Source organism: Amblyraja radiata, chromosome 17, assembly GCF_010909765.2.
Source record: "Amblyraja radiata isolate CabotCenter1 chromosome 17, sAmbRad1.1.pri, whole genome shotgun sequence".
NCBI classification, from domain to species: domain Eukaryota; kingdom Metazoa; phylum Chordata; class Chondrichthyes; order Rajiformes; family Rajidae; genus Amblyraja; species Amblyraja radiata.
This window is the reverse complement of record NC_045972.1, coordinates 36,776,372-36,801,711: the sequence shown is the minus strand read 5'-3', so window position 1 is coordinate 36,801,711 and position 25,340 is coordinate 36,776,372. Positions and strand designations below refer to the sequence as shown.

General features: G+C 46.8%; 1 protein-coding gene across 1 annotated transcript in view; it reads right to left on the bottom strand.

The window, feature by feature from the left end:
- Positions 1-21,563, bottom strand: part of LOC116982756 (SNF-related serine/threonine-protein kinase-like) — a 106,738-nt gene extending 85,175 nt beyond the window's left edge. The window contains exons 1-2 of the mRNA XM_033036169.1: positions 21,182-21,563; positions 20,022-20,683 (exon numbers count right to left, since the gene is read on the bottom strand). Coding sequence (XP_032892060.1) covers positions 20,022-20,610 — 589 coding nt within the window. The 5' untranslated portion in view covers positions 20,611-20,683; positions 21,182-21,563. The remainder of the gene's footprint in view (positions 1-20,021; positions 20,684-21,181) is intronic.
- Between the last annotated feature and the right edge of the window lie 3,777 nt (positions 21,564-25,340).

Below are 25,340 nucleotides of genomic sequence, written 5' to 3'. Positions count from 1 at the left end.
GAAGCTATAAAAGTGATACCAGTTCCTTAGATAGACAAACAAATTCTGGAGAAACTCAGCGGGACAGGCAGCACCTCTGCTTCGAAGGAACAGGCGATGTTTTGGGTCGAGACCCTTCCTCAGACTGAGAATCAGAAGTGGTGGGGGAGACACAGAGATATGGAAGGGTAATGGAAGGGATATGGATGGGTTCCATATATCTGTGTCTCCCTCTCCCCTGACTCTCAGTCTGAGGAACGGTCTTGACCCGAAACATCACCCATTCCTCCTCTCCAGAAATCCTTCCTGTCTCGCTAAGTTTCTCCAGCATTTTGTGTCTATCTTTGGTGTAAACCAGCATCTGCAGTTCCCTCCTACACATGATACCAGTTCCTTGCCCAATCAGGTTTTAGCTTAACAGCTACCCTCACCCAGGTTTCTATAAGGATCTCCAGCCTTAGCTGCACTCAAAGTGCTGGAGTAACTCAGCAGGTCAGGCAGCATCTCTGTAGGAAGTGGTAGAGGTGCAATTACGAAATTCAAAAGACATTTAGACTGGAACATGGACAGGAAAAGTTGGGAGGAATGGAGCAAATGGGATGAGCTCAGTTAGTCCATGTAGCCGGCATGGTCAAGTTGGAGGGAAGTGCCTGTTTCAATGCTGCATACTCGGTTGAATATGGCCTGTGTCATAGAAGTTTTCATAACCGAGTTCGGTTGAAATACAGTTACGTATTAAAGTTCAAGAAATGAAACGGCCAAATTTCTTCCCCATCCTCCTCTCTGAAGGAGTCCCACCTTAGAACTCAGAGACTGTGTTTGCAGAGTGAACCTGTGGCTTAAAATTTAGACGTGTACATAGACACACACACACACACACACACACGCGCACACACAAACGCGCACACGCACACACACACACGCACACACACACACAAACACACGCACCTCCCAAGTGCAGGACTTTTAACACACCAACTATTAGCAAGGCAGGCTTCTTGTTGCTTGCCAAAGATATAAATAATAGACGGAGATGGAACAAATTTAACTGCAGATGAGCTCATGGATAATGCATTAAAGAACCACTAATTTTAGAGTCAATTTAAATGCGTTTTGGACTGAAAACAAGATCCTCATTCGTGTACAGGGATATAATTTTACATTATCAAATAATTGTTGGAAGGAACATTTAAAAAAATGAAACGTTATCCAAAACAGAAGTGCGATGCCAAGGCTATTCTCTGCAGTGTGGCCTCAGCAGTTCTTTAATAAGATGGTGGGTGGCAGGACAACAACACGGTCATCGGAACATGCAGTATTTAAACACTTAAGCCCACTGTAGCCTAGAAGGACTCAGATCCTCTCTTTTAAGGAGTGTGAATGCGGTTTGGTAGTTTTACACGTCAGATACATATTACATTGCCTCCCCTCCGATACACAGCAGCTCCTCCTCCATACCAGGCACATTTATGTTGGAAGGAACTGCAGATGCTGGTTTAGAACAAAGATTGTTACAAAATGCTGGGGTAACGCAGCAGGTCAGGCAGCATCTCTGGAGAAAAGGAACAGGTAATATTCAGGTCGGAAACCTTCTTCAGGTTTATTTGTGTCCATCTTGTTTCAAGGGAAGCACTCTTGCTCAGGGGGATGTGTGCTCCAGTCACACTACAGTGCCGGGCAGACACGTTGGTTATGTACAGTACTGAGGTAGTGTTATGTAGTTGGAAGCATTGCCTCTCCAATGAGCCGCCAGATTCAAGGCCTCATCTATGCATCTAGATGGATGTAGTGGAGCCCCCCTGATACTTGGAAAGAACGACAAGCAGTTCTCCCTGGTGTGCTGGTCTAAACCTATACCTCAAAGTGGAAGAGCTGCTGCCTCACAGCACCAGAGTTTGACCCTCACCTCGGGTTGCTATCTGTGTGGAGTTCGCACAATCTCCCTGCGACCACGTGGATTTCCTCTGGGTGCTCCGGTTTCCTCCCACATATGGGTTTGTAAGTTAACTGACCTCTATAAATTGCTTCTAGGGTGTGTGAAAGTGGGATAACATACAACTTGTGTGACCACGTGGGTTTCCTCCAGATGCTCCACTTTCCCCCCACACCCCAAAGTTAATCAGCCTCTGTAAAATTGTCCCTGGTGTGTAGGGAGTGGATGCGAAAGTGGGATAAGATAGAACTAGTGTGAATGGGTTGGTGTGGACTCAGTGGGCCGAAGGGCCTATTTCCATGCTGCTGTGTCTCTTCAATCGAGCAGTCAATTAATGTCATTGCTGTTTGAGGGCTGTAGGTTGACTGCAACCATTACTACGTAACAGGCATGAGAAGACCTGAAGTACTATTTGGAAGTGTAAGGTGCCACATAATACCCTGAGCTTGTGAAGGGCACCATACAAATACAACTGATCAGCACCTTGCACTGCAACCCAGACGTCACGTAACAAGGAGACGTTAATGTCTTCACACCATGTCAAAGGGTTTCCCGACAGTAAGCCAGAAGCTCATCCTGACACAGGCAGGCATCCCTTCTCTATTAGACGTAGAGGCAGAATCAGGCCATTCAGCCCATCAAGTCTACTCCATTCAATCAAGCCTGATCTATCTTTCCCTCTCAACCCCATTCTCCTGCCTTCTCCCCGTAACCTATGGCACCCTTGCTAATAAAGAATCTATCAATCTATAAATATCCTATAAACTTGGCCTCCACAGCCATATGCGGCAATGAACTCTATAGATCCACCACCCTCTGTGTAAAGAAATCCACCCTCATCGCCATTTTGAAGGTATGTCCACTCTATCCAGGCCTTTCATTATATGGCAGGTTTCAATTAGATCTCACCCCCCCCCCCCCCCCCCCCCCCCTCCCACCAATTCTTCTGAACACAAATGCTCCTCATACGTTAACCCAATCATCCCTGGGATCATTCTCATAAACCTTTGCATCCTCTCCAAAGCCATCACATCCTTCCTCAGTTATGGCGCCCAAGACTGTTCACAATATTCCAAATGTGGCCTCACCAGGGCCTTAGAAAGCCTCTGCATTACATCCTTGCTTTTATATGCTGGTCCCCTCAAAATGAATGCCAGCATTGAATTTGCCTTCCTTACAGCTGACTCAACCTGCAAATTAACCTTTTGGGAATCCTGCACCAGCACACCCAAGTCCTTTCGCACCTCCGATATCTGAATTTAGAAAGAAGTCTATACTTTTATACCTTCTACCAAAGTACATGACCATACAGTTTGCTACACTGTATTATTACATTTGCCACTTATTTGCCCATTCTCCAAGTCCTACTGCAGACTCCCCACTTCCTCCATGCTACCTGTCCCTCCATCTATCTTTGTATCATTGGCAAACTTGGTCACAAAGCCATCAATTCCCACATCCAGATCATTAACACATAACATAAAAAGTAGCAGATCCAACACAGACCCCAGCGGAACGCCACTAGTCAGTGGCAGTCCATCAGAAAAAAGCCCCCCTTTATTCCCACCCTTTGCCTTCTGCCAGTCAGCCAATCTTCTATCCATGCTAGTACCTTGCCTTTAATGCCATGATACAAATGAAGCAACTGCATTGATACACAAGAGGGAGAGAAGCAGCAGCCCATCGATACTTGTAGCCTTGGCTTGACAAAGGAGCATTGACGGAACAATCAGCAGGGTAGAGCGGCTGACTAGAGTGGCAGAACTTTCAGCCAACTGCGCCACAAAGACCCCTCTGTCCAAATCAGGGAAATGTGGCAGAGCGGCTAAAACCACTCATGTCACAAACAGCTGTTGCAAGGACAGGAGGTACAATACGGCCCAATGTCACTCGCAGATTGTTCATTGTATGTGTAGAAGCTGGCACTGACACTTACCACAAAGCGGTAATTTGACTGACTTTAACCCCCCTCCTGCCTCTTCTCCCGACAAGAGAACGTGCGGGACGTTTTGAGATGTTTTGCGACAGAAACGGTGATGGCCATAAATAATCGTTCCCTTGCAGCTCCATTTAAGATGAGTCAGAAGGTATGGGGGGGGGGGGGTAAAATCACTGAGCCACCTACTATGTCCAAATAGAATCAATAGCTCCCAACAGCAGATCCATTGCTATTGTACAAGACGTTGGTGATGCCGCATTTAGTTTTGCGTTCAGTTCGGGGCACCAGGTTATAAGAAAGATGTTGTCAAGTGAGAAAGGGTGCAGACTGAGATACGGAAGGCGAGAACGACCTACGCAGTTCCCACTGCAAGTCACTGCAAGAGATGGGGAGCTGATGGCCGAGGCTCAAGAAGATGGAGGGAGTCAAATGCCGACGGCAGGGGACAAATGAGAACAATTCCGGCTCAAACCGAATGCCAGTGCCCAAAGCTCCCCACCAGAAGCAAGCCCTTCAATGATGAATAGAAGTCCGTATGACATTTAGTTAAGCCTTCATCATATGGTGGTTGGCTCACAAATAGCTTGGGAGCCTTTTGAAGACAACTCACACCAGTCTAGATGTTAGTCCCAATACAACCAGGGGGGTGAAGGTGGGGGAAATAATAAAGAAAACACCACTTGTTTCTATACGATGGATCAAGGATAATTCCTTGGGATAAATATGGTTCATAAATCATACCTGAAACGTTAAGTGATAACAACAACTGTCGGATGTTGACAGTGACAAGGCGACCCACAGGGCCAAGGTTGAGTGTAAAGCAGCGAGTCAGGGCAGCTGCACGCTATCTCATATCTAGCTGAACGCCACAGCCCAGCTGCCAGCCACCCGGGCGACAGCCAGCAACAAGACTCATTTGAGGGATGTTCAGGGCACTGGTGACGAGCTGTAGCTCTTTCAAGAGCATGGTCTTCCAACCACTCCGTCCAAAACCTGCTCAACAGGAAGTGCCAGGAACCAGACGCACATCTCGGTGCAGGTGTGGAATTGCAACCAGACGCACATGGAGGCCGGAGCCGCTGAACCACTTGAGGTTTTGGGACCGCTGGCGCCAGGGGAGCGACTGGGTTGTCATGTCCGATGGGATCAAAGCCACTTTCCCCACCACTCACGTTTTACAGGGAATCGCACAACGCAACGGTGGTCCAGGGGAATTGAATCTCACTGGAGAGAATCTGGGAAATCTGGGAAAAAGGAATAGCTGACCTGTCCGGTCAAACCCCCACACAACCTCAGCCCGAACTAGGCAGAATGCCACACCAAAAAAACAGAAACCTGCAGCAGGCAATGAAAATCAGGGACTTTTATTTGCAATTCATTACCATCACAGATTGTTTTAGTTTAGTTTAGAGATTCCACTAAACTAAGTGGTTTGCGTGAAAACAGAGGCCCTTCCGCCCACCAAGTCTGCGCCGATCACCTGTACACCGGTTCTACTTTACCCCCTGTCTCGCAACCTGCACACTAGGGGCAATTTACAGAAGCCAATTAACCTACAAACTTGCGTGTCTTTGGAATGTGGCAGGAAACCGGAGCACCCAGAGAAAACCCACGCAGGCACAGAAAGAATGTACAAACTCCGTACAGACAGCACCCGTAGTCAGGATCGAACCCGGGTCGCTGGTGCTGTGAGGCAACAACTCTGGTTCCTGGAGTTGTTGCCACGTACTTTTAACTCTACCTCTTTCAATTGTTCAATTACAGAACTTTAATATCCATTTGCACTACAATCTTGCACTGTTCTGCACTCTTCATTGTATCTATTGTTGTATTTGTCATGACTTGGTGTATACTGGTTGCTCTGCGGGCTTCATGGAAGTGAAGAAATTCACTGCATCTTGGTACCTCTGACAAAAAATAATCCGAATCCAAACCAGGTCACTCCTGCACTCGAGCTAAACAGGGCATCACAAATACTGCAGCAGGAGAGGGGAACAAATTATGTTCTTGTGTGTGCGTGTTCAGTTAAAGTTGTAACACAAAGCCTCCATCTCATTTTTTTGTGTGAAAACGACATATAAATTTACTGCAGATGGAATCAATAAAAACAGGCAAAAGGGTGAAGTCCATCGATAGGTATTAACTACCACCTACTAACCACAGTTATGTCAACATAATAAATCCTTGCCTGGAGTGTTCAGTTTAAGCACGGAAACTGCGTAAAACCCAAAAGCCCAAGATTCATGCCTGGAAAATGTGGAGAGGTTAATAATAGAGGTTGAGGAATCAAATGCAGCGGTTAGAGAAAACATGCAAGTGTTTTTTTTGTTGGCAACCCGAGCTTGGAAGAAAGACTGGCTAATGTATTAACCCTAGCCACAGTGAAACAAAAACAAAAGTGTTGCACGGACAGAAATATGCAATGAAAATAGTTGCTGGACATACTGAACGAGCACCGCCAGCTCTGCAGAGAAGTCAAAATGAGTTACCGCTTCAGGCTGATCGGAATCGGCAGTGACAGCCACAACAAATCCTCACATTCAAGTCAAGACTGTTTTATCGTCATGTGTCCCAGATAGAACAATGAAATTCTTACTTGCAGCAACACTACAGAATATGGAAACATAATACACTGTAAACAATATAATAAATGAGAAAAAAAATTCAGCACACACACATAAACAAACAATAATAGCCTACAGGTATGTAGTTCAGAGCTTATTTGAGGTTGTAGTGTTTAAACAGATTCCATTTTTACGGGCTACCTTGGGTCATCTAATCTTGGCTAATCGTGTCCACTAAATTGGAAATTACTTAAAAAGGTCATCATCCATATAACCATAGTGTTATAATGAATGGCATCAAAACACACACAAGGACTGATAAAGGAGAGACAGACAGCGAGACAGGGAGAAAGCAAAAGGGTGGAGTCCATCAATAGACATTAACCACCACCAACTAACTACAGTTATGCCACATCATAAATCTCAGACAGAAATGAATGGTGTCTATTCCATTCAATGTGTTGAATTTAACACAATGGGGGTTAGATCGTGTGTATGGGTGTTTGTAAGTCTAGGGCATCCCAAGCAGGCGCTAGACAAAAGCCTCTGTAACCACACTCACTGGACCATTAGAAACTTTCAAACATGTGACAACAAGGGATTATCATTCCATAAGCTGCTTTGACCCTTGTCAATGTTGACACTGGTCACCACCTCTCAGCGGGGCTCAGTAACACCTGCAGCAGATAACAAGCCGTCTCAGAGAGTTGGACGTGAAACAGGCCCATCACATAGATCACAGCAGTCATACCCGTGCAAGGAAGGGCATGGTCAGGCCGCGTGAAGCATAGAGTCCAACCACCTGGTGGTCAGAAGGTCGATACAAAATGCTCCCTTTACCACCGCCTCCAACAGGCAGCATCTCTGGAGAAAAAGAAATAGGTGACCTTTCGGGTCGAGACCCTTCTTCAGACTGTGTGTCCAGAGTTTGGATTAAGGGACTCTCAGTCTGAAAAAGCGTCTTGACCTGAAATCTTAAAGGAACATATAAAATTCTTAAGGGATTGGACAGGCTGGATGCAGGAAAAATGTTCCCGATGTTGGGGGAGTCCAGAAGCAGGGATCACAGTTTAAGAATAAGGGTAAGCCATTTAGGAGTGAGATGAGGAAAAACGTTTTCACCCAGAGAGTTGTGAATCTGTGGAATTCTCTGCCGGCAGTGGAGGCCAATTCCCTGGGCGTTTTCAGGAGAGGCTAACGGAATCAAGGGATACGGGGAGAAAGCAGGAACGGGGTATCGATTGTGGATGATCAGCCATGATCATATTGAATGGTGGTGCGGGCTCGAAGGGCCGAATGGCCTACTCCTGCACCTATTTTCTATTTGTCTATTTCTATTTCTTTTTCTCGTTTCTCGTTTTCTTTTCGCCTTCTCGAAACATTCCTTTTCTCCAGAGATGCTGCCTGACCCGCTGAGTTACCCCAGCATTTAGTGTCCGTCTTCAAGATAAAGAGGGTGCTAGCAGAGGGAGAACAAGCCATCTGATACTTATTGCTGTGCACCTGCTCCGGTTCCGCTACAGTTAATTAAATCGAATGTGCGTGAGAGAGAAAAACAGCCCAGACATTACAAGGTTATTGCTCAACACAAACAGTATTTTTTCCAAATTTGTTTTCTTTTCAATGCACACTTGACACATTTGTTCAGCCGCTGTGGACTGGAGTCAAGGTTATGAAATACTCAGCGCATGGAACTGGAAACGCCTTGCCAAATTTGATTTTGCTCCCACTCAATTGCTATTAAACACAAGCTCCTTCAAATTGCAGGATGAATGTGCTTGGTGATGAACATGTGCAAGTGTCATGGGACATCTGCAAGTGACTCCTGGACACGGCACTCAAGATGTGAGACGTCAGGATGTTTTCGTTTAGTTTATAGATCCAGCGCGGAAACAGGCCCTTCGGCCCACCGGGTCCGCGCCGACCAGCGATCCCCGCACACTAACACTATCCTACACACACTCGGGACAATTTTCGCATTTACCAAGCCAATTTACCTACATACCTGAACGTCTTTGGGGTCTGGGAGGAAACTGAAGATCTCGGATAAAACCCATGCAAGTCACGGGGAGAACGTGCAAACTCTGTGTAGACAGCACCTGTAGTCTACACAGATCAAACCCGGGTCTCTGGCGCTGTAAGGCAGCTACTCTACCTCTGCGCCACCGTGGACAATGCAAAATGATACTTTCATATTTACTCTATTGATTTGCTTGCTACTCTGACAACGGTTCTCCCTCACCCAGGTCATTCCAAGGGGCCCTTTCAGCCCATCATGCTGATAATGGCAGCAAGAGTAACTTCTCCTCAGACACTCATCACATACAAACGACATGGGGTAATGGGCTGCCTAAACTGTTCAAATATCCTCCATGAAAGTAATTGGGTTTAGGAGGCCCAGAAACAAGGGAGGGTAGCACTACAAAACAGGAGCTGTAATATAGAAACAAAGAATTACAGGTGTTGGTTAATACTCAAAGTGCTGGAGTAACTCAACAGGTCAGGTAGCAACATGGATAGGTACCATTTCGCAGAGATGGCCTAGACCATGACACAAACCAACCTCCCTTCCATCGACTCCATCTACACTTCACTCTGCCTGGGCAAGGCCACCAGCATAATCAAGGATGCCCTGGTCACTCCCTCTTCTCCCCTCTCCCATTGGGCAAAAGGTATAGAAGTGTGAAAAAGCACACCTCCAGATTCAGGGACAGTTTCTTCCCAGCCGTCATCAGGCAACTGAACCTTCCCATCACCAACTAGAGAGCGGTCCTGACCTGCTAACTACATCATTGGAAACCCTCGGTCTATCTTTAATCGAACTTTACCATGTACTAAACATTGTTCCCTTTATCCTGTATCTGTACACTGTGGACTGCTTGATTGTAATCATTTTCTAGTGTTTCACCTGAATGGATAGCATGCAACAAAAAAAGCTCACTACACGTGACAATAAACTAAACCAAACCATGTTCTCCAGAGATGCTGCCTGACTCGCTGAGTTACTCTGGGACATGTGTCCTTTTGAGCTATATTATACCTACACTCATCTTCCTTAGACATTGACAATAACAAATGGATTTAGGTCTTCAGGCTACGCGTTGAAGATAGCGATCTTGCTGCGTCTAACATCCAATAATACTTGTTTTACAAAGTTTAACCATCTGCGAAACACATTATAAAGTGGAACATGTTTGAAGGAGCAACAACCCAGTAAAAATAATCCAGTCACGTTGCCCAGCGCGGTTTTACCTTCAGAGCATTGATAGCTCACACTCTGGTGCTACGATCGAGATCTGTAATGTCACAAGTCGTTAACGACTCCACTGGAGTAGCTGATTATTTCTGACAAGTTTAATGATGAATCATTGCACGTAATTTGATGCAGATAACAATGAATATTTACCGACCTGACAATCCCGTTTTACTGATGCAACTTGTTCGGAATGCTGGATGTTCATACGTTAAGTCATAGGAGCAAAATTAGGCCATTCGGCCCATCATGTCTACACCATTCAATCATGACTGATCTATCTTACTCTCTCAACCCCATTCTCCTGCCTTCTCCCCATAACCCCCGACACCTGTACTAATCAAGAATCTATCAACCTCCCCCTAAAATATATCAATTGACTTGGGCTCCACAGTGGCAGTGAATTCCATAGATGCGTCACCCTCTGACTAAAGAAATTCCTTCTCATCTCCTTTCTAAAGGTACGTCCTTTTATTTTGATGCTATGGCCTCTGGTCCTAGACTCTCCCATTAGTGGAAACATCCTCTCCACTGGAAGAAGATGCCCCTCTCCCCCTCCTGCACCAACAGCAGGAGATTATTTCGTTCTCCACGGCAGAGAAGGAATGAATATTTCATCAAAAGGCACAACTGTGGAGCTGAAAACACAAACTAAAACAGAACATGATAAACATTTGGTTAAACAAAGATAAGGGAATAAGCCAGATGGAAAGTGTCTTAGTTCCTCTGGTAGTTAAAAATAACATCTGCTTGATGGTTTTTAATGTATTTTTACAAAAAATATTGCATCAGGTGTCAACCACACCCAGTCTGCAGCCGAGCTAAAACCTTAACCTCAATACAGTTTGCAAAGCGAGGGAGGGAATTGCCCAAACCCTGAATTACTTCTGTGCTGAGGCACACCAGTAACGTTATATATTGACCATGCACAAGTTATTTCTCTCTGTTAGAGATTAGAAGGATGAGGGGGTGAAACTTACCGAATAGTGAAAGGCCTGGATGTGGAGAGGATGTTTCCACTAGTGGGACAGTTAAGGACCAGAGAGCAAGCACATTGGCTGAAAAATCCTGTTTGACTCGTATTCAATTTCCGTTAGTGAACAGTGCTCTGAGGCAGTACTACACCACTGGCTTATTTATCCCCTTAATGGCATGGGAATATTGGCAGCCAATTGAGCCTACATTATTCCCACCTTGGTCTAAATTAGCTCATTCAACAGATAGCACGGGATCTGCAATCCCAAGGAATTGTCGAAGCAAAGATTAACTTGCTGCAAATAGGGCACAAAATGCTGGAGTAACTCAGCGGGGGAGGCAGCATCTTCGGGTCGAGGCCCTTCTTCAGACTGGTCTGAAATGGTCTTGAACTTGCGGTGCTGATTTGGTGCCTTCCTATTTGGAACTGGGCCATGGAGCAGGGGCCGGAGCTGCCGACAGCATTATCCCAATCAGGAACAACCTGCTAACTTCCCTCTGTGGTCGTAAGGGCCGCCCGCAGTTCAACCAGAACATTTAAATCGCAGTTCCCACGCCCGGCACCCTTTCCTCATCTTGCCCAGCCCACTTTGGAGATTGAGCCTCTTCCTGTCCCTCTGCCTTCAACCACGGTGAAAGGAAATCCAAAAGCAATTCATTCCCAAACCAGGGCACACACAGTCCCCCAAGGGCTTGGTGTTAGAGCAACGTCAATGCCCGGTGAACCAGTGCAGCACGTTAACCATTTAAAATCTAACTGCATTGAACAGGGGACATCTTCTGCTCTGGGTTTATCCAGAATTTACAAATACAGACACAGCTGTCTGCTCCAAATGCCTAACACCAATATTTAAGGTCCTCTCTAGCCTATTCCCACTGTATAAAAGTACAAGAAACAGGAACCCATTTGGCCCATCAAATCGGCTCCAGTGTTGACCTTCATCCTCAATACCATGTAGTTTGGTTTATTATCGTCAAGTGTATCGAGGGGCAATGAAAAGCTTTTTAGTCGCGTGTAATCCAGTCAGCAGAAAGACTATAGATAATTACACCCATGCCAAACATCTGCCCATTTTTAGTTTTGTTTGGTTTAGAGATACAGCACGGGAACAGGCCCTTCGGCCCACTGAATAGTAGCACTATCCTATACATTAGGAACAATCTACAATTTTACCGAAGCCAATTAACCTACAAACCTGTACATCTTTGGAGTGTGGGAGGAAACCGGAGCACCCGGTGAAAACCCATGCAGTCACAATGAGAACGCACAAACTCTGTACAGACAGCGCCCGTAGTCAGGATCGAACCGGGTCTTTGACGCTGCAAGGCAGCAACTCTACCGCTGCGCCACCGTGCCGCTCGTTTGCGTTTCTGTTTGAGTAGGCGCAACGACAGAGACTTCTGGAGTGAAGAGTCCCGATCAGTGAAGAAACTTTTTATTGCCTCAGCTCTTAACAATCTACTCCCCAAGATGAAACGAAGCTCTGGTTCTGGGCTCTTCAGCCAGTGGAAGAGTTCTCTCCGCTGCTGAAATTTTGTACATTTCCCTCGTATTGCAAATCTGCCGTGCCCTGGAACCAGCCTGGTGAATTGTTGCCGCATGCCCTTTGTGACAAGTATATCTGTACTTTAGGCAAGGTGATTAAACCTATACACAAAGCTGCAAGTGTGGTCTCCTCTATCAACACGTCACTCTATTTCTTCCTTCCCTAGCTTCCTTGTAAATGCATCCATTATATATTTACTTCAGCTACCCTTTTCGATAGCAAGTTTCATACACCAACCACTACCAGGTTACAACTGTGAAAATACCTCTTTTTTAAAAAAAATTTAAATTATTGTCACATGTACCAAGATACAGTGAAATTCTTTGTTTTTGCACACAAAGCACATAAAAAAGTTGCCACAAAGTGCCGACAAAGTTACAAAAAGTACTCTTTAAATAATGGTGATTCCTTCTTTGTCCCCTTTGTTCTCAGTGCCCCCCCCCCCTCCACCACACCGGGCCCCCTTTGTTCTCAGTGCCCCCCCCCCCCTCCACCACACCGGGTCCCCGTTGTTATCGGTGCCCCCCCCCCCTCCACCCACACGGGCCCTCTTTGTTCTCCGTGGCCCCCCCCACCATGCCATGGCCTCTTTATTCTTGACGGCACCCAACTCATTGGTTGCAGATTGCGCTGTGACCTACGATACGATAGAACTTTATTTATCCCAGAAGGCAAATTGATCTGCCTACAGTCAGCAAACACAAAATATATGAAACATGAAATTAAACTGACGAGTGGAAAGGATTTGGGATGTGCAAAGATTGTGGAGGGGGAGGAGGGGGGGAAGAGTAGTCAGTCTACCCACGACAGAAGGGGGAGGAGTTGCACAGTTTGATAGCCACAGGGAAGAAGGATCACCTGTGGCGATCTGTAATGCATCTCTAGACTGGACTAGTCTGTTGCTGAAGGTACTCCTCGGGTTGACCAGTGTGTCATGGAGGGGGTGAGCTGTATTGTCTAAGTTTGCAAGACACTATACACGTGCAAGATATTCAGGAGCAAACTTGCAACAAGGGCAGCCATTCAAGCCTCGGGCGAGAGAGACAGGGTTGTAATCACATTTCACTGAGTGGGACGTTACAAGCAGTGTGATTATCAAGGCATTTTGCATGTGTGGTATGATTGACATGCAACCGCACTGCAGCTACTGTGCACACTGTGACCACCCAGACCACAGTCATTTACTTCCTGGTTTATTTTATGGAAATGCCACTCAGAATTCCAGAGGGTTGAATTCCACTTGAGGCTAGCTCTACCCATCTCACTGGCCATCACAGCACAGTTGGCTGTTTTAATAGCTGTGATGGCCAAAAGTTCACATTTTTTAGACTTTAGAGATACAGCGCGAGAAACAGGCCCTTCGACCCATCAAGTCCGAACCGACCAGCGATCACCCCGTACACTAACGCAAATGCACTCGGGACAATTTTACAACTTACTATCGAAGCCAATTAACCGACAAACCTTTGAGTCTTTGAAGCGCAGGAGGAAACCGGAGCACCCGGAGGAAACCCACGTGGTCACAGAGAGAACGTACAAGCTCCATACAGACAGCGCACATGGTCAGGATCGAACCCGAGTTTCTGGCGCTGCAAGGCAGCAACTCTATCGCTACACAACTGTGACGCACAGTGAACGAGAAGAAATCAGGATAACATTTGATTTTTAATTTTCAAAGTCAACGTGAACTGGAAGCAGATTATTCGTGGCAAGGTTCCACAGTCGGAAAATGGGAATCTCTGATGCGATTGTGGTAGTGTGGAAGAATGGGGAAGTAAGAAGCCAAAAGCCAAAAGGCAGCTGGCCTCCCTAGTGTGGCTTGGCCAAGATCAGGGGACAACCAGAAAATCGGAGACGTTACATCTGAACTTTTGCATTGAGACTCTTCGGCATGCTGTGAGATTATAGGCATCCTTTTAAAGTTGCAACTATATAGGCTCATTAAAGAGTTATCACCGATGAGAATGCTGCATGCTTCGGTTTCATTTGCAAGAAGGAACTGCAGATGCTGGTTTACACTGACGTTAGACACAAAATGCAGGAGTAACTCAGCAGGTCGGGAGAAAAGGAATAGGTGACATTTCGGGTTGACACCTTTCATCAGACTCAATGATGCTGGATCTCGACCCGAAACGTCACCAATTCCTTCTCTCCAGAGATGCTGCCTGACCCACTGAGTTACTCCAGCATTTTGTGTCTGCCTCTGTTTCATAGTTACCAAGGAGGATTACTTTGTTATTTATTACGTTGCATCAAGCCAAAGTAAAAATACTGAAGGTGGAAAATGATTAAAAAAAAACCTTTACGCCTTTGAAGATAGTAAACTACTCGGAAAGGAGACAACAATTTTCTTAACAAAGATTATATATTTTATCATGTAGAAAGGAACTGCAGATGCTGGTTTAAATCGAAGATAGCCACAAAATGTTGGAGTAACTCAGCGGGACTGGCAGCATCACCGGAGAGAAGGAATGGGCGACGTTACGAGTCGAGACCTTTCTTCGAGTCTGAAGAAGGGTCTCGACCCGAAACGTCACCCATTCCTTCTATCCAGAGATGCTGCCTGTCCATCTGAGTTACTCCAGCATTTTGTGTCTATAATATATTTTATTGTCAGGATATCAGTGCTTACCACAGAGAGCTGGTTGGACACTGGCATTTCATAAATTAGATGTCAATTAAAAAAACAAGCAAGAGATTCAGCTGTTTTTTAGCAGATAAGATTGAAAATTCCACCTGATCACCGATTAGTTTGTTCACTGGTGGTGGACAGATGTTGATCATTTCTGTAAAAGGATGGAGATCACAATGAAGTGGTTTCAAGAAATAATTGTACTGTAAAATATCTGTGGTTCTAAAGAGAAAGTCACCAGGGACTTGCAGTTTTTGTAAATCAGGCCTCATCACCATCAGTTTAACTTGTTTAGTATACAAATATCCCTTGATTAAGAAAACAAATATCCCTCGATTAAGAAATTATCCCATGAAGTGGAACTTTCCAGTCCTATCAGTGCTGTTTCTCTGCAAATAAGGGAGATGCTTGCTGAATAATACTGAGCTGCTGGTCACCTTGCACATCAGAGGGATCTTCAGCTTAAATTAGTAAAACGTCCCAATGCACTTGACAGAAGCATAATCAGGCAAAATAAATGGCACCCTGCCAAGGTGTTTAAACGTCAAGGCAAGTGAGCAGAATCACTGTCAAGGAGATGGTTGTCAAGGGAGGTCTTAGAGCAGGAGAGGGGGTAGATGTGGGTGGAGTTCCAGAGCCTTGAGCCAAACACTGCTGAAGACTGAGCCACCAAAGGCAAACACACACACAGCACAATCTGGAGCAATGCACACCTCTCAGGGGGCTGTCAGCATCACAGAGACAGAGAGAGAATGGAGGCACTTAAATACAAGGACTGAGCCTTTAGGTTATCTAGAGATACAGTGCGGAAACAGGCCCTTCGGCCCACCGAGTCCTCGCCGTCCACCAGAACTACCCTGCCGCACTAGGGACAATTTATAATCTTTACCGAAGCCAATTAACCTACAAACCTCTACGTCTTTGAAGTGTGGGAGGAAACCGGAGCTCCCCGGGGAAAACCCATGCGGTCACGGAGGAGAACGTACACACAACACCCGTAGTCAGGATCGAACCCGGGTCTTTGGCGCTGTAAGGCAGCAACTCTGCCGCTGCGCCACCGTGTAAGCGGTGGTAGAATGGGAGGGTGTGCAGCTCAGAGAGCACTGGGAACAATGGACATGCAAGACTTGGTATGAGTTAAGGTGCAGGCAGCAGGGCTCTGAATGGATTGCAGGCGATGCATGTGCTACCACCGATTAGAGCCAATAACTAGAAAGGGAAGGAAAATACACCAAATGCAAATGCACTGTGCAGCCACAGCAAGAAGCAAAGTAAAATTCCCCACCTTCTCCCACAGACCAGAGTTCTATCACAAGAGGGTTTTCCGCTTGCTTTAATATGGGCCTCCATCAAACTCAAGCCCTCATTTACCTTACTGCTCAATCAGCTCCATGATAAACCTGATGCTGGTAATGACGACAACATATTTTAGTGTAATCTCTTCTGACAAGATGCCAAAGTGAATCAGCTTTAAGCCCAATCACACATACATCTAAAAATTAATCAGCTGTTAATCTTATACATTTCTGTATGTAAACAGTTGTTTTTAAAGGTTGTGTAATACTTGACTTCACTTCCATTGTATAGTACATCTGCTGGTTCAGGCAAGCTTGGAACACAACGGCAACATAGTAGAAACACGCCAAGCTCATAAGTTATAGGAGCAGAATTAGGCCATTTGGCCCATCTAGTGTACTCCGTCATTCAATCATAGCTAATTTATCTTTCCCTCTCAACCCTATTCTCTTGCTTTCTCCCCATATGCCCCAACAGCCAGACTAATCAAATAGGATAAGTTCTGATAATGATTACAGTACTTTCCACTTCCCCCTCCCTGTGGATCAGTAAGAATGTTTAACCTTCCTGCCTGACATTCCACTTCCAGTTAATGCCCGATCCACAGTCAAGAAGCTATATGCAGCTCATCAGTGGTTTAACCATGTTTTAAGGGTTAGTTTAGTTTCGAGATACAGGCCCTTCGGCCCACCGAACCACTATCCTACACACACTAGGGATAATTTTTACATTTACCAAGCCTATAAACCTGTACACGTTTGGAGTGTGGGAGGAAACCGAAGATCTCGGAGAAAACCCTCGCAGGTCACGGGGAGAACGTACAAACTCCGTACAGACAGCACCCATAGTCTGGATCGAACCCGGGTCTCAGGCGTTGCGTTCACTGTAAGGCAGCAGCTCTACCACTGCCCCACAAAGCGTGACCACCTTATGGGGAGAAGTTGTTTCCATCTGCAATGGATTTACTGCACTTTCCCCAGAATCATTCAGATGGCCCTAGGTGTCTAAACAGCCCAGCCGACAGAAACACAGGGCCACAGCAGATTAGATTAGTTTAGCTTATTATTGTCAAGTGTACAAAGATACAGTGAAAAGCTTTGGTTTGTATAGCCCAGTGCTATTCTGCATTTTGTTTTGATCCATTTTTTAAGATGTTCAAGCTGTGACAATAGCTTCCTGCTTCTGGCACCAAGCAGCACTATTCCCAGTGACGGGTATAAAATGGTCAGCTCCACATTTTAGAATGTATCCCAACTTCAAATTATCAAGTATCATATGCACAAGAGTCGTGAGGTCCAAATACAATGAAAATCCCCAAATGGACAGGAACCCTGCTAGTTCCACTGTTCGCATCCATATATCCCTTCGTTATCACCTCTTCAACAGCCAACAATGGACCATTGTGGGCTCCACCTTTCCTTGGTCATCGGTACAGGCTCGGATTTGTTCCTAACCTTTTCATACCTCTAGCTTCCCTCTGCCCCGACTCTTAGTCTGAAGAAGGGGTCACAACCTGAATCATCCCCCATTCCTTTTCTCAAGAAATACTGTGTGACCCACTGAGTTACTCCAGCGCTTTGTGTCTATCTTCAGAGATACTCTGAATGACTCACACTGTTAATCTGCAGCCTTTCTGCGAGAATGGTGTGTCTCAGGCACAGGAGCTCTTGGCTGTATTAAACAAACACATGGACAGTGCTGCTCCAGAATAACATTGGGGTATAACCCTGGGGTGTAGAATCATTCCATGATGTTTGTTTTGGAGTTAGCACACACGTTGTTTCACTTTTTCTATTTAATAATATTAAATAATACACGCATGTGGCATCTTCAGTGTCCAAGTGGGATGAGTCCAGATAGGAGATTATCCTATTATGTGGAGCCCTGTGGTTTAACTCATCCATTACTGAGAGTAAATGAGGATGCACAAAGATATCCATCTCACCTTGCTTGGTTGATCAATCCCACACTGCAAGGGGAAATGTCTACCTGCAAGGCCCAAATGGAAACCCTCTCTCCCCAGCACGGGCTCAATGGCCATCAGCCCATGACAAATATCCGTCCGTGTCTGCCACTCGACTTCAGAATCCCCAAAGACTGTCATGAATGTGCGTTACATATATTAGAGGACAGGCAAGGGTAAAGAGCTAAGAGTAAGCATAGACAATTCTCTTCATTCAACACTAGTGGCAGTCTATCTCTCCCCACCAGCCGCTTACTCTCTCTCTCTCTCCCCCCCTCAGCCTCTCCTCCCTCAGCCTCCCCCCACCCTCTACCTCCTGCCTCTCCCTCTCCTCTCTCTCTGCCCCCCCATCCTCTCTCTCTGCCCGCATCGTCTCTCTCTCTGCTCCCCCTCATCCTCTCTCTTCCTTAACCTCTCTCTCTCCACCCCTCAGCCTCCCTCTCCCCCCCCCATCTCCCTCTCTCCCATTCTCATCTCTACCCCCTCATCCTCTCTCTCCCTCCTCCCCTCATCCTTTCTCTCCCTCAACCCCCCCCCCCCCCCCCCCCCCCATCCTCTTCCCGCCCCCTCATTCTCTCTCTCTCCCCCCCCCCCCCCACACACACACACACACACACACACACACAGTTACAGAAATATTTCACCGAGTTTGTTCGCAGAGGCGCTCGGCGGAACTGGAGCAGATTCAAACATGCTGTTCCAGCTGTCGGTGAGGGGGTTTGGTGAATGGAATGACAGATCCCTAACGTTATGTTCCTGTCACTGCTGAAGCGATGCATTTACACGTTAATAGGCTCTGCGGGTGTCAATAAATGAAGCGTTTCAGGCCGATGAATTCCCTTCAGATAAAAGGGGGCGGGGATCCGTGCAGTTGCGAAAAAATAGCGAATGAGAAGACACAACATTGCTTCAGTTTCACCTCAAGGTCAACAGTCCCACGGAACATCGTTTAAAACTGAAAACCACACTCTGGCGGTTAACTGGTTAAATTTGATTCACAGAAAAAAAAGGCTTTGCATTCATATTTTCAGATTGCAGAGGGTCTGGTTTCCCCGCCTCCAATAAGGCGTTGCTTCTGAACTCGTCGGACCAATGGATTCTGTGCATGGAGTTATTTCTGCTGCTCTGTCTGGTGTACATTGTGATCAGTGGCCACTGGGCAATGCACCTCATACGTTGATACATTACAGCAGTAGAACTGGACATTCGGCCCATTAAGTCTACTACACCATTCAATCATGGCTGATGTCTTTCATTCTCAACCCCATTCTCCTGCCTTCTCCCCATCACCCCCGATACTAATCAAGAATCTATCAATCTCTAACCTTAAAAATATCCATTGACTTGGCCTCCACGGCCGTCTGTGGCAATGAATTCCACAGATTCACCACCCTCTGACTAAAGAAATTCCTCCCCATCTCCTTTCTAAAGGTACGTCCTCTCCACACTCACTCACTCTATCCAGGCCTCTCACTATCGGCAAGTTTCAATGAGGTCCCCCCCCCCCCTCCCCTCATCAGTCTAAACTCCAGGCCATGCCGACAATCGTTCATCGTGTGTTAACCCAATCATTCCTGGGATCATTCTCGTAAACCTCCTGCTGACCCTCTCCAGCGCCAGCACATCCTTCCAGAGATATGGGGCTCAAAAACGGATCACAATATTCCAAATGCGGCCTGACCAGTGCCGTCAAACGCTCTTCGTGTGTTAGCCCACTCATCCCCGAGATCACACACACACACACACACACACGCAGGAAGGAATATACATATTGCAGGAAGCTTTCCTTGTATCTGAACCAAACTTGCACTTGGATTTTTTTTTTTGTTCCAAACTTCCCCCTGCCCACAATAAATGGCTTAGACTTGGCTCTTGATGGGAAGGGGGAAGGGGCAAGGGGCAAGGGGCAAGGGGCAAGGGGCAAGGGGGGGGGCACTTACCCACGGCAGGAGCATCGTATTCATCTCCCAGGAGGATCTCCGGCGCAGAGTAGGCCAGCGAGCCACAACTGGTGGTCAACATCTTGCCGGGTTGGAAGCGGTTGCTGAAGCCGAAGTCGGTCAGCTTGACCACCCCTTGCTCCTTGAAGAAGACCACGTTCTCCGGCTTGAGGTCGCGGTGCACCACATGCAACTTGTGGCAGTAGGAGATGGCGTGCACGATCTGGGCGAAGTAGACCTTGGCCTGTCCCTCCGACAGCCCCCTGTCATGGTTCATGATGTAGTCGAACATGTCCCCGCCGTCGCCCAGCTCCAGGATCAGGTAGAGCTTGGTCTGGGTGTCGATCACCTCGTACAACCTCACCACGTTGGGGTGCTGCACCAACTTCATGCAGCGCACCTCCTGCAGCAGATGCCCCGTGGCTGACTTGTCCAGCTTGGTCTTGTCGATCACTTTCACCGCTACCTTCTCCCCCGTGAAGACGTGGCGGGCTAACCTCACCACGGCGTAGTGGCCCTTGCCCAGAGTCTTGTCCAGGTCGTACAGGCCGGCTATCTTGCCGTCGCTGCAATGCCTTGCTCCGGCCATGGTCCTTGATGGTCCTGTCCGCTCACGCCGCGCCGCCCGGGAGACGCTTCCAACGGGCAGCGACTTCCACCACCTACCGAGAGGTAACAGCACCACCGGTTACTCCTCCCCCCAGCCAACACCAACAACGAGCCAGCAGCGAAGAGTCCACCTCCTCAGATCCTGCCTGACCCTCTGAGTCTTACCAGCATTTTAAAATCCCCGATAAAGACATATTTAAGCAAAAAAAAAACAAGGAACTGTGGATGCTGGTTTACCAAAGAATGATCTTATTTAAAGCCCCCGACGATTCACTTCTTTAAATCCTAGCGAATCCTCGCTTTACATCTTTCTAGACCCACCCGCCCCCTTTAACACGGCGCCGCCGCCCCCAAACCCCAAAATAAATAACTTTATTAGTGACTGCGTTAGAGGAATTGAAGCGGGCACCGTGAACGGCATTGAGCGTGTTAGTGGCGAGTTAGGGGGGCAGAGTCGCTAGCTGGCCGCCGGTACAACTTTAAGCCGGGGGGCAGCAGCGAGGCGAGAGGAGAGGATCGGCGAAGCGCTTTAAAGTCAACCTTCAACTTACCTGCAGTGCGGTGGTGTCCGCGACCTGCGACTGACTGTGTGCTACCTTCTCCCCGGCAGCGAGCAGGGTTTCTCAGCTGCTGCATTCGCCGGCCAGTTTGTTCGCCGGACAGTCACCCCGAGCTCCTTCTAGCCATGAGTGGTTTAAAGAGCGGCGGTGGGGGCTCAGGTCCGGCTCACTCTCCGCACACACACACACACACAGATTGCTAGCTCGCTTACTCGCTCTCTCTATCTCTCTCTCTGTACGGCTCTTGCTGCTTTGCGGAAATCCGAGCTCACATCTGCGTTTCCCAATTGACGTCAATAATACTGACCACTAGCGACGGAATAGGCTGTTCGCAGCCCGAGAGAGCTGAGCCTTGCTGCAAGGACTGTGCAAGCGCTCGCTCGCTCGCTCGGCGTCACATACAGCGATCTGCACAGCGCCGGCGAACAGGCAAGATCACCCAGGCCTCGGGAACACCAGCCCAGCTCCCCGCTTTGGCACAGCACCGCGCCACACACTTCTGCAGCAGCCTTGAAAGTGTGTGCGTGTTAATGACAAGCAAGCAAGAAAATACACAAGATAGACATAAAATGCTGGAGTGAATCTCGACCCGAAAAGTCACCCATTCCTTCTCTCCAGTGATGCTGCTGTCCCGCTGAGTTACTCCAGCAATTTGTGTCTACCTTTGATTTAAACCGGCATCTGCAGTTCTTTCCTACAAAAAAAAAATACACAAAGTGCTTGAGTAACACAAAATGCTGCAGTAACTCAGCGGGCCAGGCAGTATCTCTGGAGAATAGGAATAGGTGACCTTTCTTTCGACCCATAGCGTCTCCTATTTATTCTCCAGAGATGCTGCCTGACCCACTGAGTTACTCCAGCATTTTGTGTCTATCTGCGGCGTAAACCAGCATCTGCAGTTCGTTCCTGCACGTTTTGAATGCAGGAGCAACTCGGCGACCGGGCTGCATCCCTGGAGAAGGTGGAAGTTGGTCTGTCGCGTCCTTCAGTCCATGTTCAACACAGATGCTGCCTGAACCGCCGAGTTATTCCAGCATTTTGCAAATGCACTGTGCAAATGGACTCCAGCAGTTCCTCCTGTCATTTGCTCCTTCATCTATCGTCGATCCAAACTCTAGGCCAATTACCCCAAACCTTTGCAGAGGTCTGAAGAAAGAAAGAAATGGCCACCTGTTTCAAAGACCTGCCATGGTCTCAATGGACCTAACCGCATCATAAGGTCATAAGGAATAGGAGGAGAATTAGGCCATTGTGTCCATCAAGTCTACTCCGCCATTCAATCATGGCTGATCTATCTCTCCCTCCTAACCCCATTCCCTCTGACATCTGTACTAATCAAGAATCTATCTATCTCTGCCTTAGAAATATCCACTGACTTGTCCTTCTGTGGCAAAGAATTCCGCAGATTCACCACCCTCTGACTAAATACCCCTCATCCCCTTCCTAAAAGAACGTCCTTTAATTCTGAGGCTATGACCTCTAGTTCTCGACTCTCCCACTAATGGAAACATCACTAATGGAAGCATCCTCCAGCTGTGTGCATAAAGATGTCAAACAATTGCAATCTTCAAGAGACCACCTCCATTTGACTTTCAATTACCAATACCTTAGGGACTGGGCATTAAACAATAGACAATAGGTGCAGGAGTAGGCCATTCGGCCCATCAAGCCAGCACTGCCATTCAATGTGATCATAGCTGATCATCCATAATCAGGACCCCAATCCCGCTCCTCACCATATCCCTTGACTCCGCTATTTTTAAGAGCTCTATCTAACTCTCTCTTGAAAACATCCATAGAATTGGCCTCCACTGCCTACTGAGGCAGATAATTCCACAGGTTCACAATTCTCTGGATGAAAAAGTGTTTCCTCGTCTCTGTCCTAAATGGCCTATCCCTTATTCTTAAACTGTGGCCCCTGGTTCTGGATTCCCCCAACATCGGGAACATGTTTCCTGCCTCTAGCGTGTCCAATCCCTTAATAATCTTATATGTTTCAATAAGATCCTCTCTCATCCTTCTAAATAATTCCTGAGTATACAAGCCCAGCCGCTCCATTCTATCAACATATAACAGTCCCGCCATCCTGGGGAAAACAGACACAATTAACCCCAAAGATATTGACACAAAATGCTGGAGCATGCTGAACAAGATGCCCTAGCTACTCTGGTCCCACCTGCCCCTGTTTGGCCAATATCTCTCCAAACCTATCCTATCATAACACTCCCCACCTGCTTAGACAGGCAAGCATTAAGCTTGATATTCTCCAATACAAAGCAGCCCACCTGACAGACAACTTAGACTTTCCTTCCCTCCACGTCTCCAGAGCCCACAGTGACTACAGTGTACACTAGTTGCTAAGTACTAATTGTCATTCATCTTAGGCTCCTCCCACAGCAACGCTAAATCATCCCTCGAACCTCTGCACCAAGAACATTTGCTCTGTATCTCCAGAGATGCTGCCTGACCTGCTGAGTGTTTCTAACATTCCCTTTATTTATCTTGTGCCTCTGCAGGTTTTTGCTTTGCAGTAAAAAGCCAAATCATTTGATTCACGCTGTTTTATTCTGCTGTATTCATTTCACAGACTTGTCTAAAAGTAAAAATTGAAACTGATTGAAAGACACTGCATGGAAACTGCCCCCTTGGCCCACTGAGTTCACGCTGACCGACAGTTCACACAAGTTCTATGTTATCCCATTTTTGCATCCCATCCCTACACATTAAGGGCAATTTGCAAGGTTCAATTAATTTACACACCCGCACGTCTTTGGGATGTGGGAGGAAACCGGAAGAAAACCTATGCGGTCACAGGGAGAATATACAAACTCTGCACACGCAACACCCGAGGTCAGAATCGAACCTGTGTTCCTGATGCTGTGAGGCAGCAGCTCTACCAGCAATGGGATATATTTGGTCTGTTTCATTGGAGGCTTTAGAACGATGTCTCTGATAACAGCTCCCTGTTGAATTCTTCATTCTGTCACAGCAGCAAGAAGGATCCATCCATTTTCCTGGTCCATCACATTGGGCACTACACACTATAACCTCAATATCCCAATGGAGCGGTATTATCTGATAAAATGAAATTCAACGGTTAATGAATCTTCATGGCCTCCACTGGGTGGGTGGTTCAGCTAAAGACAGTGAGGAGAAGAGCTACCTGGAAATGGCCTATTGTGACTGATCCATCTGAGGGAATTTTACCTTCACATTAAATGGTATGGAGGTTCCACATGTTCTACACAGCTCACATTCCATATAGTAAGGTGGAAAAAAAATGAAGATGTCATTTTTTTCGGCCTGGAGTCTTCGAAAAGGCTTATTGCTATTTGCAAATTTAGATCTAATCAGGATCATGATTAATTTTAACATCAACAGTGTTAAATTTCATCTGATTTGTGAATGATTGAAAGAAAAGTCTCTCCGTTTACACTGCTGTAAACATGTAAATGCATTAGGATGTGCCTGACAGGGTTTGTGTGTGTGCGTACCTATGTATCTGTGCTGCATTTTGTATGTGCATGCATGTGCATGCTCATGTGCATATATCAGTCTGTACATGTGCACATGTGTCAGTGTGTGTCCACAGTCGAGTGTTTAATTGTTATATGTACCAAAACTGAACAATGAAACTTTAACTTGCAGCAACCTATGGGTGGCATGGTGACGCAGCCATACAGTTGCTGCCTTACAGCGGCAGAGACACGAGTAAACATATACAATTCTTAAGAGATTGGACAGGCTAGATGCAGGAAAAATGTTCTCCATGTTGGGGGAGTCCAGAACCAGGGGTCACAGTTTAAGAATAAGGGGTAGGCCACTTAACACTGAGGTGAGGAAAAACGTTTTCAGCCAGAGCGTGGTGAATCTGTGGAATTCTCTGCCACAGAAATCAGTGGAGGGCAATTTTCTGAATGTATTCAAGGGTGAGTTAGATATAGCTCACAGGGCTAAAGGAATCAAGGGATATGGGGGGAAAGCAGGAACAGGGTCCTGATTCTGGATGATCAGCCATGATCACATTGAATGGCAGTGCTGGCTCGAAGGGCCAAATGGCCTACTCCTGCACTTATTTTCTATGTTTCTATGTTTCTATTTCTTCTCTCCAGCGATGCTGCCTGACCCATTGAGTTACTCCATCTATCTT